At 39.0% G+C, this 16,150-nt stretch overlaps 2 protein-coding genes across 5 annotated transcripts; one reads left to right on the top strand and one right to left on the bottom strand.

Moving 5' to 3' along the window:
• Positions 1-452: 452 nt before the first annotated feature.
• tap1 (transporter 1, ATP-binding cassette, sub-family B (MDR/TAP)) lies at positions 453-9,914 on the bottom strand. Of its 2 annotated transcripts, none has more exons than XM_085472239.1 (13): positions 9,850-9,914; positions 8,735-9,067; positions 7,638-7,866; positions 6,862-6,976; positions 6,379-6,509; positions 5,991-6,196; positions 5,659-5,856; positions 4,857-4,985; positions 4,588-4,782; positions 4,341-4,514; positions 2,514-2,673; positions 2,276-2,412; positions 453-2,192 (listed from the first exon to the last, which is right to left on the bottom strand). In XM_085472239.1, exons 2-13 carry the CDS (start codon positions 9,053-9,055, stop codon positions 1,971-1,973), a joined length of 2,217 nt encoding a protein of 738 aa, XP_085328365.1. In that variant the 5' UTR covers positions 9,056-9,067; positions 9,850-9,914; the 3' UTR covers positions 453-1,970. The 2 variants fall into 2 exon arrangements, with proteins under 2 accessions (XP_085328365.1, XP_085328367.1); XM_085472241.1 differs by lacking the exon at positions 9,850-9,914 and adding an exon at positions 9,606-9,732.
• A 45-nt stretch (positions 9,915-9,959) lies between these two features.
• On the top strand, positions 9,960-16,142 carry LOC146699353 (uncharacterized). Of its 3 annotated transcripts, none has more exons than XM_085472243.1 (5): positions 9,960-10,014; positions 12,105-12,212; positions 13,190-13,339; positions 14,481-15,083; positions 15,222-16,142. In XM_085472243.1, exons 1-5 carry the CDS (start codon positions 10,002-10,004, stop codon positions 16,139-16,141), a joined length of 1,794 nt encoding a protein of 597 aa, XP_085328369.1. In that variant the 5' UTR covers positions 9,960-10,001; the 3' UTR covers position 16,142. The 3 variants fall into 3 exon arrangements, with proteins under 3 accessions (XP_085328369.1, XP_085328370.1, XP_085328368.1); XM_085472244.1 differs by lacking the exon at positions 9,960-10,014 and adding an exon at positions 11,580-11,921; XM_085472242.1 differs by lacking the exon at positions 9,960-10,014 and adding an exon at positions 11,580-11,772.
• The last annotated feature ends 8 nt before the right edge of the window (positions 16,143-16,150 follow it).

Raw genomic sequence — 16,150 nt, forward strand, 5'->3', positions numbered from 1 at the left:
TGTAAAATAAAGGAAAAGAGATTGGATTTCCATGTGTGGCCCTCACTGTGAGGCACAGGGGACATTAAGACCACAGTCACGACTTAAATCCAGTTGAGTCAATTTGGGAATAGTTGAAAAGCAGCCAACAAGTTGTGCTCGGCTTATGAGGGAACTTCTACAAGAGTGTTAAGAATGCTGTATACAGAAAGAGTATGTAAAGCTGTTAACAAAGCAAGAGGTGGCAACTTTGAGGAATTTAAAATGCAAAACCTACTTTTGCTTTATTAACACTTACTTGAATCCACATGTTATTTAACAGTAATAATTTATTGTGACGTTTTACCATACAACAAAAGCGGAAAGCATAAGCACCCAGAACCTTCCGCAACAACTTAACGCTATTACAAAGAAAACATCTTTATGAGAATTTTTTTTTTTACATTAATAAATCACACGCACCACATAACAGCTCTGTTTAAAAGATTTACTAATGAAAAGTTGAATATTAAAAACAATGGAGCAAGTCATGATTTGTGTAAATATTTTTCTGTGGAAGCAAACAAGTTTGAACATTGAGTCGTAAAGAATCATCCATAAAGGGAAAAGTACAGAAAAATAAACAAACACACATAAACCCATCCAGAACATTTAGAAACACAGTTTTAAATAGTGCAATATAAAGTAAAGTGAATCTAGCTGCTTGATCTCTACATCTACAGTGTATGAAGCAAAGTGTATGAAGCAAAAGAGTGGGTGACCATGAGCTCTCTCAATCACACCCAAAGGGATATAAAAGCTCACCAGAGGGATGTGGGTTTGGGTGATGTGACAATAATAAAGAAACATTAATCTACCCACTACCACTGATTTTGCTAAACTGCTTATGGTACTGTGCCTTTTCTTTTAAAACTGTATGTCTGGATGTATCACAGCATTGGAGGGAAAGCTGCAAATCAATCATGGCTTGAAGGTTTATAATACAGATTTTTTTTGTTTGAAAATTTGATGTTTTTTTTTAACCAAAAACTAGACATTATTGTTTATAGTTGCTTTACTCATTTAGATTTCTTGATTGAAAATGCATTCTTTTATTATGACGGAGGATTTTTATCTGGACCGGTCTGCTGGTTGCATCTTTGGGACAGGATGCAACTCTCAGGGACTGCTGAGTAGGTAGATAACAGCTTCAAGGACTTTAAGGTGCAACAGTCTTACTGGGTAAACTCCAGCAAACCTTTGTAATACAAGGGGTGGTCTCACTGCAAAAAAAATATTTACAATATAAATGTAGCCTGAGTTTTGCATCTTTTAGGCCTGGTTTAGACTTCTGCGGGGAATCTTTGTAGAGCCCACACATAACCTGCTTAAGTGGGTTAAACGTCATTGCCGGCATTTATGCCTTTGCTGGTGCATTATGTGTTAATTACTGTGTGGTCAAGTCCTGATGTTTCATATGTGGTGCCAGCTGATAGATATAAAATGTAATTTGGGGACTTTTTTCTCTTCTGGGTCGCTGCTATTTGTAGTGGTCAGTTTTTTTTCGCAGTCAGACATATTTGTCCTTCCCGTTTTTCACTTCTTTGTACTCTTTCTCTCATGTCTATTCTGACAGTTTCAGCACTCCAGGAGTTTGCTGACATTTGTGAATCCTTACATTGATGCTATGATTATTATTCCTTATACTGAAGTGACCACTGTTATTCTTTCACTCGTAACTTTAAAAACTGCTGCGAAAAACTAGCACTCAAAATATACAGGAGGAATCGATGATGCTGAACAAGCCAATCACAGTAACTTCGGGTTGCATCCACCCAATGTGTAGTTACATTTCACTGGAGGTGCATGTCGGGTTAGGTTGCAGGGTTAGCAGGGGTTTATGGCTACATCACAGGTTAAGGTGTAGATTTCCCGCTGAAGCATAAATCAGATCTAAGTCTTAAAACCAGCAAGTCTGTTCCTGGAGTGCTGCTCACACTTCTCACTGCATCTCAATTCAATTCTTCCTCATTTCGGAAACAGCTCTTATTTTGCTTTTCCACCAGGCCAGCATAAAGGCCTTTGTTATTCATCAGCTCCTCGTGGTTGCCCTCTTCCTTCACCATCCCTCTATCGATGACAATTATGTGACTGGCCTTCTCAACAACACTCATCTTGTTGGATATCAACAGCACGGAGCAGTCTTTTGCTTGATCCGTCAATGCCTGGTGGACCTGTAGAGCACAATTATTATGGTTTTAAAGGAAAAACAGTTTTAAGAAATATGCAAAATCACTAAAGATGAAGAATTTCCTACTTGATATTCGTTCTCTGTGTCCAAATCACTTGTGGCATTGTCCAGAATCAGGACTTTAGGACGTCTGATTAAAGCTCGAGCAATAGCAATACGCTGCTTTTGGCCTCCAGACACCTGGCCACCCTTCTCCCCGGCATCTATGAAACAGAGGGATGTACCAACAAACTTTTGCTTAGGTAGGGCCTTAGAAAATATGAAATGTTGTGGTGCCGTTAAACGCTGAGATTCTGGGTCGAACCTGTGTCATATTTATTCGGCAGTTCCATGATGAATTTGTGGGCGCTGGCCAGATTTGCAGCCCTATGCATTTCCTCATCAGAGGCATGCTCGTAGCCATATTTGATGTTCTCTCGAACAGAGCGAGCAAACAGCACACATTCCTGGCTCACCACAGCAATCTGTGAGCAAACAGAACGAAGACAGGATATTAGTGACTGTGTAATATTCACAGCAGACTCTAAGCAGGGCCTTCAAAGAAATCAGCTGCAGATTAAAGCTAAGAAAAAGCACAAATAAGTATCCTTATAACAAGATAAGACAGATGACAAAGGAGTGAATTTAAACAGGAATTTGGAGGAAAAACGTTTAGTAATCTGTGAAAATGCTTCCCTGTCATCATTAGCTGAAGCTCAGGGGCTAATTTCATTCCATTTCCATTTTATACAGAATTCACAGGATTTATTTAGTATCTTTAACTTCAGTTTAGGAGTTAAATTTGTGGCATGAGGACTTGATAAACCCCTAGGTGCGAATAGCCACAGAGGTTGATGTTGATGATGTCTTTGTTCCCAGCTGAAGTTTACTGTTAGCTAAAACTAAACTAAAACTAGGTGTAGAAAATACTTAGCTGAAATTAAAAAAATAAATAAAATACACTTATATAAAAAGGAAAGAACTGAAATAATTTTAGACACTTGAAAAAAAAGGAAAATATACAGGAAATGTATTTTGTTTTAGCCTTTGGTCAAACTTGTCCTAACAGTGAGTCTGATGAGGGTTTGATGCATACAGTTACTGGGACGGTTGGTGTCCCTGTGACTGCGAGTCAGTTACTTTCATAATAACAAAAACCTAGCAATGAAACTGGTCAATTTTAATTGTAATTATATTTATATTAAAAATCCACTCTGGGAACTAAGGGCCAGATATACTAAACTGGGCAAAATAGCGTGTGAACGCAGTCCCCAAATAGTAAAACAGTATTCGTAGGAGTAGTTACTTTTTCTGAGCGATGTACAAAAGTTGCGTTGTTTTCTAAATTTGGATGCAGTCAGTTCATTTAAATATCAAGCACAAAAAAAGATAACTTTACGTGCTTGATTAAAAAGATTTTCTCCCTATGTTTTGCTCCTTCAGTAGGGGACTCCCAGAAAGACATACAGAACAGGGTCAGTCACAAACTCAGTTCTTACCTCTTACTCGCAGTCGCTTTGTAAATACCAACAGCACTTTATTTTAAACCAATTGGCACAAAGTATTAGTAAATCTGGCTTTAAATGAGATTAAACTAAATTGAAAAAAATAACATGAAGAGAAATACTAGTTAGAAAATGCAAAACAATAATACCTCTGCATTTATTTCTTCTAAAAAAGATATAGTAAAATTTGATCCCAGTAAAAAACATAAAAAAAAATAATATACAGAAACATATGGCCCTGAAAACTATCCTCAGTGGGTCCCAACAGGCTAAAAGTGTTTACTGTTGTTTTTCCACTGTGATCAGGTCTTTTAAAGCTAAAATATGATGTTATTGACCTTTCATCTTTTTAAAGAAGAAATGTTTAGGCATTAAATCGATCTTCTGAAAATACTGCATGCAGAACTTGCATCACACTTAATAATTTTAGAGCAACAGCTTAACAGCTTATAATTTAGCTTTATAAGCTGTTTTTCCCCCAGTGGCCAAAAAAAGACCCCACTTAATGCAGCTTTAAAGGTGCATTCTGGAATTTTCTTGTAAACAAACCAAAGAAATGTTTGCGTTGAGTGTTTCCCATGGCACCGTTAAGCACAAAGATTATAAATAAAAACACAAATGGAATTAAATATCTGATATTCACAAACCTTGTCATGTAGGTACTGGTCTTTGTAGCTTTTCAGTGGTTTGCCATCCAGGAGAATCTCCCCTCCTATAGGCTGGTAAAACCTCTCCAGCAGCTTCACGCAGGTGGACTTCCCTGATCTATTAAGACCCACGAGGGCAGTGATTTGGCCTGGCTTTACCTCCAGAGATATATTCTGGTGAAAGAGGTATATTTTAAGGAATGCTTTAACTTGAAGTAAAACATGCACAGGACAAATTAGTACATACCTTAAGGACGAGATTTTCTTCATTTAATTTTCCATTATATGAAAATGTAACATTTTTGAATTGAATGTGTCCCTGAAGATTTTCAGGGGCCAAAGTACCATCTGGGGGTACTTGAGGTTTTCTATCCAAATATTCAAAGATCTTCTCAGAGGCTCCAATTGCTTTCTTCACTTGTGGGTAATATCGCATGACAGCCTGAAAGAGAAGTAGTCATGAATAAGAGGAAAAAGTGAGCATCCATTTATGCTTCTTCTTGGTCGATGGCTCACCTCAACAGCAGAGGCAAACTGCAGCTCATAAAGGACAAACGACACAAGATCTCCACTGCTGACGGCCCCCCTGGTCACAAGTGTGCCCCCGTAGTACAGAATGCATACCTTCAAAGCTAGGGTAGTCATCTGGAGAAACAAGAACAACAGCTTACAGAGTGATCAACTGTAAAATGAGTTACATTAAGTATTAATGAGTAATTGACCGTGATGCTGAAGTCTACATTTACAGTGTACCACCTTGGTGTACCCTCTTTTAGATTTATTGAAATTTGCTTTGTGTGATTTAAAGTTAGAGCCCTTTATGCACTTCACTTTGAAACAAGAGAATATAATAAGCACCAAAGATTGCAGCTGGACAAATGTTTGGTATCTGCTACACTCCTTAACTGCTTATTGTGTGATATAATGATGGGTTTGGCCTCTTAATAACAAGGCCTATATATATTCATAGGTGCGAGAAATGCACTGCTTAACATCCTCTGTCAACAAAGACACCACCAGAGGTCTGAACTTACAGCACAACAGCAGGAGCAGGAGTAGGCAGGTTAAAGGTCAGATCTGATTGCATTTATGTTTTCGCATGCACCGAAAAGCACAATAGATCCTCTTTGAAATTTATAATCAGATTTCACCTTGTGTATTTATCTCAGTTACAATTTCTAGCTATAAAAACAACAAATAAAAGGTGTTTAAATGTCTTGTTAGCTGCCTTTAGACACTCCCACTGCCACATATTCACACAAGTCAGGCTAAACAAAAACTGCAAATACTCTGTAGCATAGATCAGTGTTCAACTCACACTGTTAGCCCAGGTAGAAGCCGCATAGGCAGCTGCCTCCTTTTTATTAAGGGCGTAAGTGTCCTCCAGGCGCAGTCTGTACTTCTCTGTCTCACCGTCCTCATTGGCAAAACTCCTCACTGTCTTCATGTTTGAGAAGGTCTCTGTGGCCACCTGGTTAGCCTTTGCCAGTGACTCTTGAACTTGCACAGCAATAGTCTGAAATATAATGAAAAATTAAACTACACAGTTTGATTCAGTAAAACAAGACATATTTTATTGATTTGTCACTATTGTAACTGATCAGAGGAGATTTGATCAACAAGTAATTAAAGCTAAATTTTTCACATCACCTGGTGGAAGCGTCCGGTGAGCTTGGGTATGACCCAGATGATGGGCAGCCCCATGCATGTGAGCAGCGTCATTTTCCATGACTGGCTCACCATGTAGAACAAGAGGAAGCCGAAACGAGCCGTGTACCACATCAGAAGACTCAGCTCCTCGCTCAGAGCTTCACTCACGCTGTTGGTATCAGTGGTAATCCGTGACACCAGTTCACCTAACAGTACAGCATGAGTCTTCTTAAAGGGATCGCATTTTAAGTGTATATATACTTCTTTTTTCTGGATTATTTGTAACAAGTTCACAAAACTTTTTAAGAGGAAACTGAGATTGGCTTTTAGGGTTTTAGTTATTAATTAATGAAACATTAATCTTGTATACAGTTTGTACATAATTTACCTGTTGAAGTGGCATCAAAGAAAGCGATCTCCTGTTTCAGCACGGCCTGGAAGACGACTCCCTGCACCGAGGTGTGTATGCGGCTCATGGTGATATTGTACGTGAGGTCACATATAAACTCGAGCACAGCACTGAGACATAAAGCAGAGGAAGAGTTACACTAAAAGTACATAAAATATTATTACAGCCATATCTTTAAGCTTTTGTTAAGCTTCTGTTGTACACATATCCTCAGAAGTGACTGAAACTACACTACATGGGTTGGAGCAGGAGCTCGGGTGTAAAAAGCATCCTAGGTTAACGCTGACCATCCTCACAACACTCTTTCAGTTCATTTCTGAGTATTAAAAAAAATCCCTGAAATTTTTAGCAAACAGATCACATGTTTTTTATTTATTCTAATTAAATTGTTCTGCGTTAGTAAACGGAGAGAACCTTTTAAAAACCAACTTTAATAACCAAAGAAGACAAAGGTTGTATTACCTGGCAATGGTCATTAGTGTCATGATTGTAATGGCCTCTGTGAAGGCGTCAGGTGCTTCTTCATTCATGATCCAGTCAGCCATGCGTCCAGTGTACTGAGGAATAGCCATCTCACCTGAAAGCAGGTGTTAACATTATCACCATACTGATCTTTGGCAAAGCCCAACTGCCAGGTTAACTTTTACATTCAGCAGCGTCAGTGGACTGTGATTACATTTCAATTACAATTACAATTGCCTACAATTACAGTTTCATGTTGCTGGCATTATTACAGATATGCAGCTAGTGCTGCAGAAAACAAGACCTTTTTTCCTATACTTAAATTAACAGCATGAGGACAATGACACGAACACAATGATAACTACAGGATATAATTTCAAAACACTGTAGTGGCAAGAAGGACATGCATGCTTTAATTTAAACGAAAAGAGGCGTATTACGCTTTAGGCTCCAGATTTGTATTCTTGGACTCCACACATGATTCAAAGTTCACAATAATCCTTATTTATCTTATACTGGGCCTTAATGCAACCCTCTAGGTAATTCACTGTCTGGAACGGGCACATTTATCACCCTTCTCCCTCTCTTTAAAAAACTATCTGAAACCGAGTCTGAAGCATGACATTCTGCATACAGGGTTTACTTTCACGTATGCTAACCTCATTATTTGCCACTCTGATGATGTTTAATATGAGAATACACAATTGTAATACTATAAATACGATGGAATGAAAGAAGCGCAACAGACCCCACTTCAAAGGTGTTATTTCACATACCATAAGACGAGAGAAAGACAAGTATCAGCACAGCAACAAAGCGCCAGAAAAAGGGCTGCATGTATCCCATCAGTCTCTTCAGAGAGGCCCCAGTCTCCTCTTTTGGCTTCTGAGATGGTGTCCTCTTAATAAAAGATGAAATGTACTGGCCCCAGGAGATCAAAAGAGATGACACATACCGACTCCAGTAGAGCCAGGCCACTAGTGTCACGATATAACCCTGTAACACCTGCAGGACAAAGGACAGGTTTAATATAACCATTACACGTGTGTTTAGTTAGCTTAGATGAAATAAATTGGTTTTGGTCTCAGATCTTGTTCCAGGCTGAGTATGTTTTATGCATTATTTTTATTTTCTGCTCAAAAAAAGTTCAATTACACTGGAAACTGTTCAATTATCTGAGAGATCTACTACTAGAAATCTAATAAACACATATAGAGAAAAAAATTATTCACTTTTTCATTATATTAATGTGTAAATGTGTGTTTTGTCTGCTGATCAGACTTAAGACATGAAAGCAACAATTTATGCATCCCATCCATGCTGGCAGCAATCACAAAGTTGTTAAGTGGTTTCTGTCATGAAACAAAAGAAGAAGAACTGAAGACCTCCAGGGTGGCAATAACAGTGGTAAAGGAGGTGGCCACAAATAGCAGTAACACAGTTTAAAAAGATTCCAAGTAAAAATAGCATAAAAAATGTAGATTATAGATACATTAACAAATACTTGTATTCATACTTCTTATTTCAGCTAAATGCTCCTGATATTTTCATTATCTAATATATTTGACTGTTCTTACTGATACTGCAGTTTTAACTGGCACTTTTACAACTTTCTGCTGCAGGAGAAGTTACTGATATAGAACAATAAACTTCAACTCTTATCATAAGATTTGTGTGATGCATTTTACACTTCAAAGTAGCTGGTAAGAATCCTGCAGTTCACAGATAGCTATTGCACGTAAAGAAAAGCACATTTCTTATTGAGATATGTCCCCTCAAAGTGCATTAGGTAATGAATTCATATTTTCCTTCTTGCTGCTCACCAAGGTTGCACATATTGTAGCATGGTAGGCAACAAAACACATACACTCACCCTCTCCCAAGAGTGCCACCCCCACAGTTCCTCCATGGTGGACTGCCCCAGCACCCAGAGAAGAGTAGCGTACACTGGGAAGTGGAAGCAAAGGACCCCTAAGCTCTGGATCCCCTCGAAGCTTTTAGTCCATGGTAGGCTTCCAGGGTAGGTGAAGGCCAGGAAGGCAAGGAGGGAGGCTCTGGTCAGGGCTCCTACCCATAGGGTGATGAATGGATGAGAGAGTAGGAGAGGCGAGAGTTGGGCCAGGCGGATGGTGTGCACCACACACACATCCAGGCACACGCAAAGCACCGGGAAAAAGTAGCTCATCTTCTGCATTACGCACACACTCTGCAAAAACAAATGACAGAGACAGCTGAGTATTAATATCAGCAAAATATGCAAACATGCAAAAACATAAAATAAGAATGATCTATGTGTCACCAGTGGGCAAACTTTTTTTAAAGCAACTTTTTCAGCTTATACTCATATATTAACGCTATAACGCACCATGCACTAGTCTTTGTACACTAGAGTATTTCCTTTTCCCCCTGGAAGAGTGACATTACGTCTATAAGTGTTGGGTGGATGGGACTGACGGATCAAACATGATCAAACATCAAACACCAGGCCTACATTTTGAATGCCCTTTAAGGACAATGGTCCCTATTTACTTTCACTTTGCTGCCGATTGCATTTACTTTCATTTTCTGCTGCCCTGATGATTTCTTTGAAATGGCTCCGTGAATAAACCAAACATCACACACAAACACAAACAATTATGGCAAATGTTGACACCTACTATCATAAACAGCATTGATAGCGTATACTACACGAGTTTACAGGGGATAGCAACTGTTATAATTACCCTTAAATCCAACCTACTTACTCGGTTTCCTTGACACGACCTATTTGCTTCGACGAACGTCCCAAACCTTTGAAAAACTCGAATATAACCTCAGACCAAGTAAATAACGTTAATTTAATATCTACAAACCGGCAGCCTGTTCAGTCACGAACCGACAACCACTGACTGGCAAAACTGAAACCGAAACTAACTATTTTTAGAGCTTTTGGAATGGAAAGTCCCACATACGTCCTCCTACCGAAGACCAACGACAAACAAAACTTACCTTTATTTAAACCGTGACGTTTTTATTTCAACATTACTACTCAGAAAACTTGTTTTTGAAGAATAACTTCAGTGTGTGGAGTGCCTGCTGCCACCAACACTGCAAAGTTGATAGGATGTGCCTGATATGAAAATCAGTCCAACAGCGACCCCATGTGGCGAGGAGGTACAATTGCATGAGCTTTTTACTCGTTTTAAATGAACAACAGCTAGAATCACAGTAATTACATAAATCGCTTGGATATATATCTTTATACTTTCATATATTTCTTCATTCATTCATTCATTCATGCATTCTGGTCCCAGAAGCAATAGTAGACTAAATAGCTATGTATATTGTTTTGTGATGTAGTTTTGATATTGTTTAATTATCTTTACTGGTTTACATTGAGTGTAAACCCATCCAATAATAGCCACATGAACCTCCTCTGAGGTATTCCTCTTTTCATCCTGCCTTGCGGCTGCTTATTTGTTGCCTGATTTGCCTGCCTGACGGTCACATGTTGTCTCTTGCCTGGTCTTGGACACTGAAACCCCCAACAGAAACTTTGAACTCCCTGACAGTTTCCTTCCTTTCCCTTCTTTCCGGTTTGATGGCTGGAAAAAGCAACGCTAAAAGTGTTCCTACTATTTTAGGAACCCTCTTTGTAAACCCCTGTAAACCACAAAGCATGTGTTTGCTTTGCTGTTTATTTTGAAAAAGATAAAAAGCAATAAAATACATCTTTGGTCAATTTCTTACACTTCAGCACTTAAAAAACGACAGATTTATAGTCCTTTATTGCATTAAAAAACTTTTAGTTTAAAAGTTTTAAGTTTAAAATGTAGAATTCTAAACTAATTCAAACTGGATTCAGCCAATACAATATCCCTTTTTGTGTTTTCACTGTATTCTAGTTTCTATGTCGGGAAATATTTTCGAAATTTCTACTGCAGCAGCACTTTTGGGATAATGATTTCTTTAAAATGTATGCAGCATGTTTATACTGCAGTTCACTGAGGTTAACTTTGGAGAAAATGAAGCGTTTTTAGTACCTAGTAATCATAACTGTTAATTAAATCCACAGTAATCTGTTCAAAAGTAGAATGCTTTACTAAATGAAAAAAATCAAGGAAAGTCCATCCATTCACTTTCTTCTGCTTATCCAGTTTAGGGTTGTGAACATGTAAAGTCCCTGCAGGAAAGCTCCAGCCTTGTGATGGATTTGAACAAAGGGTTTTCTTGCTGTGAGGCAATGGTGCAAACCACAGTTGGTAAATAAAATAGGCTACTATGGTAAATATTGAACTGAGAGCAGCCACTGAATAATTCTAATTTGAACCCTTATGTTGACCCATTAGACCTATTATTATGGAGAATTATGCTCTTACACTGTCTTTTTTTCAGTATATAAAAGCATATTTACATGTTGTTAGACATGGCACATTGTTGTCATTGTTCTTCTAGTGCAAACTAAAGCAATTAATCTCTTTGTAACCGCAGAATTGAATGATATAAATAATCCTTGCATAGATGGCCTGCATCAGAATACTGTCAGAAGACTTTATGGGATTTGCAACAATAATATTCATTTTTGTTTCCCTTTGGCTGAAATTAAGGCGTAACTTTACACATATGTGATTCATACATTTGTGAAACTGAGCTCCCATCTCTGTTATAAACTGTCACACCAAAGTCACTTGTATATGTACCCTGGAAAGCCTGGATGCGCATGCTCAGACATGGCAGCTGCCTGTGAGAAGCCCCTCAGAGCATACAGTTATGAACATTTAGCCAAATAAAAGTCGAGTTAACTGATTTGACTGCTGCGGAGTTTCGCTGCCAGAGCCGCGATGGAGTAAACAGTTGGCAGCGGGGACATTTGTGAGCTGGTCTGGATGGAAGCGACGGGTTTACGAGACGTTTTCAAATGTATAACGCTGTGTAAGCAAACACGAACGCCAGAAATGTGTCGTTTTAAAGGTTTCAGCCTGCATGAAGGGTGAGAGCTTAGCCAGATATACCGCGTTAGGAGCAGCTTCTCGATCTGCAGTTTTTCCGTGACTCTCAGGCCCAGCAACGCCTACTTCTACGTAAGCTAAAACATCTGGATTTGGCCACATGGGTTTGCTGTGCACAGTAAACAGCTGCGCTGACGGGGTTTCAGGCTGATTTTAGTGATGACCTAAGAGGGGAAAGAAAGATGGCTGGAGAAAATGCGATTTTAAAATCAATCGTAAAATACAATAATAATTCTTTTCTTTTTCATGTTTTAGCTATTGCAGCAATGGAGGATATTGGTCTTCTTCCCAAACCCACCCCCGAAACCCCAGTCCACAGACCCACAGTCCCTGAGACTTTTGGGCACCATCACATCCCACCAGGTGGGTATATGAGCTCATGCAATGTTTAATGAAATGTGAAAAATATCAGGTATTCACCTGTCCTAACAAGCAGAGGCAGACTTAAACAATTCACAAATTGTAACATAATCCCAGGCCACTCTGGTCACTTCAAATAAGAAGTATAGGTTTAGTAGTATATTTTTGTTTAGCAAGGATGTTACATTTCAAATGTGAGTGCTGGGAAGTGAAAAGGGTTTGTATGCCAAGTATGCCAAAGCCATACAAAGAGAAGAATTATCTTTAGTACACAGTTTGTGTTACCAACATGATATCAATATTTCATATTCAAATATTCCTGTGGGGCACGAGTGACTATTTACCAGTCACAGAACACACAAATATACAAGGTAAGGCACAAAAAAAAACGTGTTTGCATGTTTTACACTTTTAAATGATTATTTTTATTCATTTAAGGGTCAATGTCAGTGTCTATTTGATTACAGTTGATTAGTAGCTTCTGAGTATCTGGGGTTTCACTTCTTTGTTTCTCATTTTTGTTAATATTCTTTTTTTAGGGTTATTTCTGTATAGTCTTGTGTTTTTAACCTTTATTGATTCATCCCTCCAGCTACCTGTTCCTTGTCTTTGTAGCCCTTGTATTTACTGTGTAGATGTATAGATGTCCTATTTTCTGTAACTTGTCTTGTGGATTCTGGACTGTTTATCACCTGGGAAATCAACATTAAAGCTCATTTTGAGTTCAATTCCTGCCTCCTGAGTTTGAGCCTATAAATGACTCAATAATCCACAGAGCCATTGATACAAGCAAACAGAACAAAACAAAGCTTCATACAAACAGACATATTTACTGAACATGAATGTGGGCTACAACAATGTAAAACAGGCTGTTGATGTGTGCACAATTACATGTGGAGACTAGGGGGAGAGTTACTGCTGACAGAATTCTGGACAGTCAACTCATTGCTGCTTGTTACAATGTATGCTTCTCTACATAGACCACCTGCATGTCGGTGATGCAAGCAGGAAATCTGACATGGACAAAGATGGAGTGGGTAAAAAACGGTCCCACTCAATGACAATATCTGAGCAGCAGATGATCTCCCAATTTCCTGTACATCACCAAGCACCTGTGGGTGCTGACACTAGTAAGTACAGATAAGAGTTAATGTACATCCACCTTTACTTGGATGTATAAGTGTGCATGCAAGTATTATAAAAAGTTAATTTTGTGAACATTCAATTGATATATATATATATATTTTTAAATTTTCAGTAACACCGGTGGATTATTTATTATAATAATATTTTTATAATTATTCTTGTTATTATTATTATTATCCATTTATCCATTATTATTTAATATATATACTTTTACGTATATAGTTAAATTAATTTGGGTCAACAGAAAAGTCAGCTGCTTCAGCGCCACCGGGCCTAGACATCCCCGAAATCCATGTATCACTCGTAGTTCCAGAACCTTACAAAAAGTCAGATCTTATTGGTTTAACATATTTGGTTCATTTTGACCGTTGCTCATAGAACTTGTCACTGTGAATCCTCAAAGTGAATGATAGTTTTTCCGTAATGTAGATTTCGTTGACTATATTGATGCAGTCCTCCTGTGACGGTGGTTCAACCTTTAACCATTTCCTTGTAATGGCTTTTTTGCTAGCAATCAATAGAATTGCCAACAGTCTCATATCAGACTTCTTCCAGTTTTGCGTGTTTACAGCTCCCAAATATATACACTGAAATGAACAGGGGATTTTAGATCCATAAACAAAATTTATATGATTACACATACAGGACCAAAATTACATTACATCCCCAGAAGATATGATAATGTTTAGCTCCAGAGGTCCCACAAAGCCTCCAACATAAGTCGCGACCTCCTCGGTGCCTTTTTTGAATTGGTGTAATAAAATATCTCACTAAGTGTCTCCATCCAAACTCTCGCCATGTATTGGAGACTTTTATGGTCCACTGCAGTTGACACATTTTTACCCAATTTTCACTAGGGATGAGTACATTGCCCTCCATCTCCCTCTCTTAATGTATTCAGAATTGGTCTCTTTGCCATGAACATTCAACTGAAATGCTTGAGTGCTATCAGAATAATAATAAGACCAATAAACATCCCCAATATTTCTGAGAAAAGATTTTGAGGGTTTAAACTTGAATGATTGTTTCATTGTTTCATTGTTTCTGAAAAATCCCAGACCTCCAGTGCTAGCAATGAAAAATAACAACAAAAATGTTTTTCTGTTTTTTGATCTGTTTGTACAGCACATCTTAATACAGTTGCCCAAAATGGAAACACCAATTTGGATAAAGCAGGCGCTGTCAGAAAAATAACCAAAGCCAAAGTTGCAGATCCATTAAAGTGGAAGCAAAACAGGCAGAAACAGCTGAGGATGGAGGGAAAATCATATGTAAGCAAACGCAAGAAAGATGGTGAGATTGTAACCAAACACCCAAGAGCCATAGGACCAAGATGCACCTCGGATGCATGCAAAACAGCGACAAATCGGCTATGTAGTGAAATTACTGAAGAAACAAGGAAGAAGGTGTTCAATGAATTTTGGCAGCACATGAACTGGGCTCAGAGAAAGCTCTATGTAGCAGGACAAGTCGATCGTGACTCTGTGGAAAGATCTCGGGCTGCGGAGTTGCCTTCAAGGAGATCGGTATCACTTCGTTATCATTTGATGGTGGATGGCAAACGGACACAAGTATGTAAGAACATGTTCCTGTCCACGCTTGGGATTGGAGAATGGTCTGTGCTCAACTGGGCAACAGAAAAGACTGAATCAAACAAGAGCAAGTCAGAAAAAAAGCCAGTTGTGACTGCCCCTCCTGTAGACAGCAACACTGCAGTAGTTACTCAAGGTGAGTGTTTTTTTCTTTGACTGTTTATCAGTTACTTTATAAACTCGTTGACCTGATTTACACAAGTTTTGGCAGAAGCAATGAGGTATATCTCAATAATGATACGTGCATGTTAATAAGGTTCCCATGTTTTTACAGAACACATGAATGCAACTGACAAAGACAAAAACAGGCTACCAGAAAAAGAGGGGGCAATCCGAAAGAAATCCAGAGTTGCAAAACCACTAACATGGAAACAAAATCGTCAGAAGCAACTCAGGATGGAGGGAAAACCGTACACCAGCAAGAGAAAGAAAGATGGCGCCGCTATTACTAAAGCTCAAAGGTCAATGGGGCCAAGATGCACATCCGGTGCCTGCAAAAGGGCATCGAACCGCTTTTGTGCTGACTTTAGTGACGAAACGCGGAGTGGGCTGTTCACTGCTTTCTGGCAGTGTATGAACTGGACTCAGAGGAAGGTCTATGTGGCTGGGCTTGTGGACTGTGATCCGGTGGAAAGAACCCGTGCACCGTGGACTCAGTCTAGAAGATCAGTCTCAATGAGATATCATTTGATAGCAGATGGCGATAAAAAACAAGTTTGCAAAAAAATGTTCCTCTCCACTTTGGGGATTGGAGAGTGGTCAGTGCTTAACTGGGCCCAGAATGCCTCCCAGCTAGACGATTCGGAGGAGAACAGTAAGAAGCGAATGCAGAGGAAATCCCGTAAAGCTTCTGAGCATATAGTCCTGAAGGAGTTTCTAGAGAGTTTACCAAAAGTGTCACCTTCCTGTGGTGGAACGTCCACCTCTAAGCTCTGTCTGGAGCCAGTCTTCTCAAACATGTCCGAGGTCTACAGGTACTACTACAGCCACTGCGTGGATCAGAAGACAGCGCCGCTTTCACGCCAGGTTTTCTGTGCTGTGTTTAAAAAAATGAATTTAAGATTGTGTGACTCCAAAAAGGACCAGTGTTGTTCTTTTGGTGGAACTGGAAACTTGTTTAATGAGCTTTGGGAGCAATACTGCTTGGAAAGAGGAGCTCCAGGGCAACAACCTGAGAGAGTCGGTGACCCGTAGACCAATGTT

This window comes from Copadichromis virginalis, linkage group LG11 (genome assembly GCF_057382275.1).
Source record: "Copadichromis virginalis isolate Kocher_CV1m ecotype Utaka linkage group LG11, C_Virginalis_male_GT1.1, whole genome shotgun sequence".
In the NCBI taxonomy this organism is placed as follows: domain Eukaryota; kingdom Metazoa; phylum Chordata; class Actinopteri; order Cichliformes; family Cichlidae; genus Copadichromis; species Copadichromis virginalis.

Excerpts from the sequence above, each read along its gene's own strand:
- tap1 (XM_085472239.1), bottom strand. The coding sequence starts at position 9,055 with ATGCAGAAGATGAGCTACTTTTTCCCGGTGCTTTGCGTGTGCCTGGAT. Across the intron at positions 4,783-4,856 it reads AGTTTGCCTCTGCTGTTGAG|GCTGTCATGCGATATTACCC; the intron begins GTGAGCCATCGA and ends CTTCTCTTTCAG. Across the intron at positions 2,193-2,275 it reads ACACAGAGAACGAATATCAA|GTCCACCAGGCATTGACGGA; the intron begins GTAGGAAATTCT and ends TGTGCTCTACAG.
- LOC146699353 (XM_085472242.1), top strand. The coding sequence starts at position 11,727 with ATGGAAGCGACGGGTTTACGAGACGTTTTCAAATGTATAACGCTGT. Across the intron at positions 12,213-13,189 it reads GCACCATCACATCCCACCAG|ACCACCTGCATGTCGGTGAT; the intron begins GTGGGTATATGA and ends TTCTCTACATAG. Across the intron at positions 15,084-15,221 it reads CACTGCAGTAGTTACTCAAG|AACACATGAATGCAACTGAC; the intron begins GTGAGTGTTTTT and ends ATGTTTTTACAG.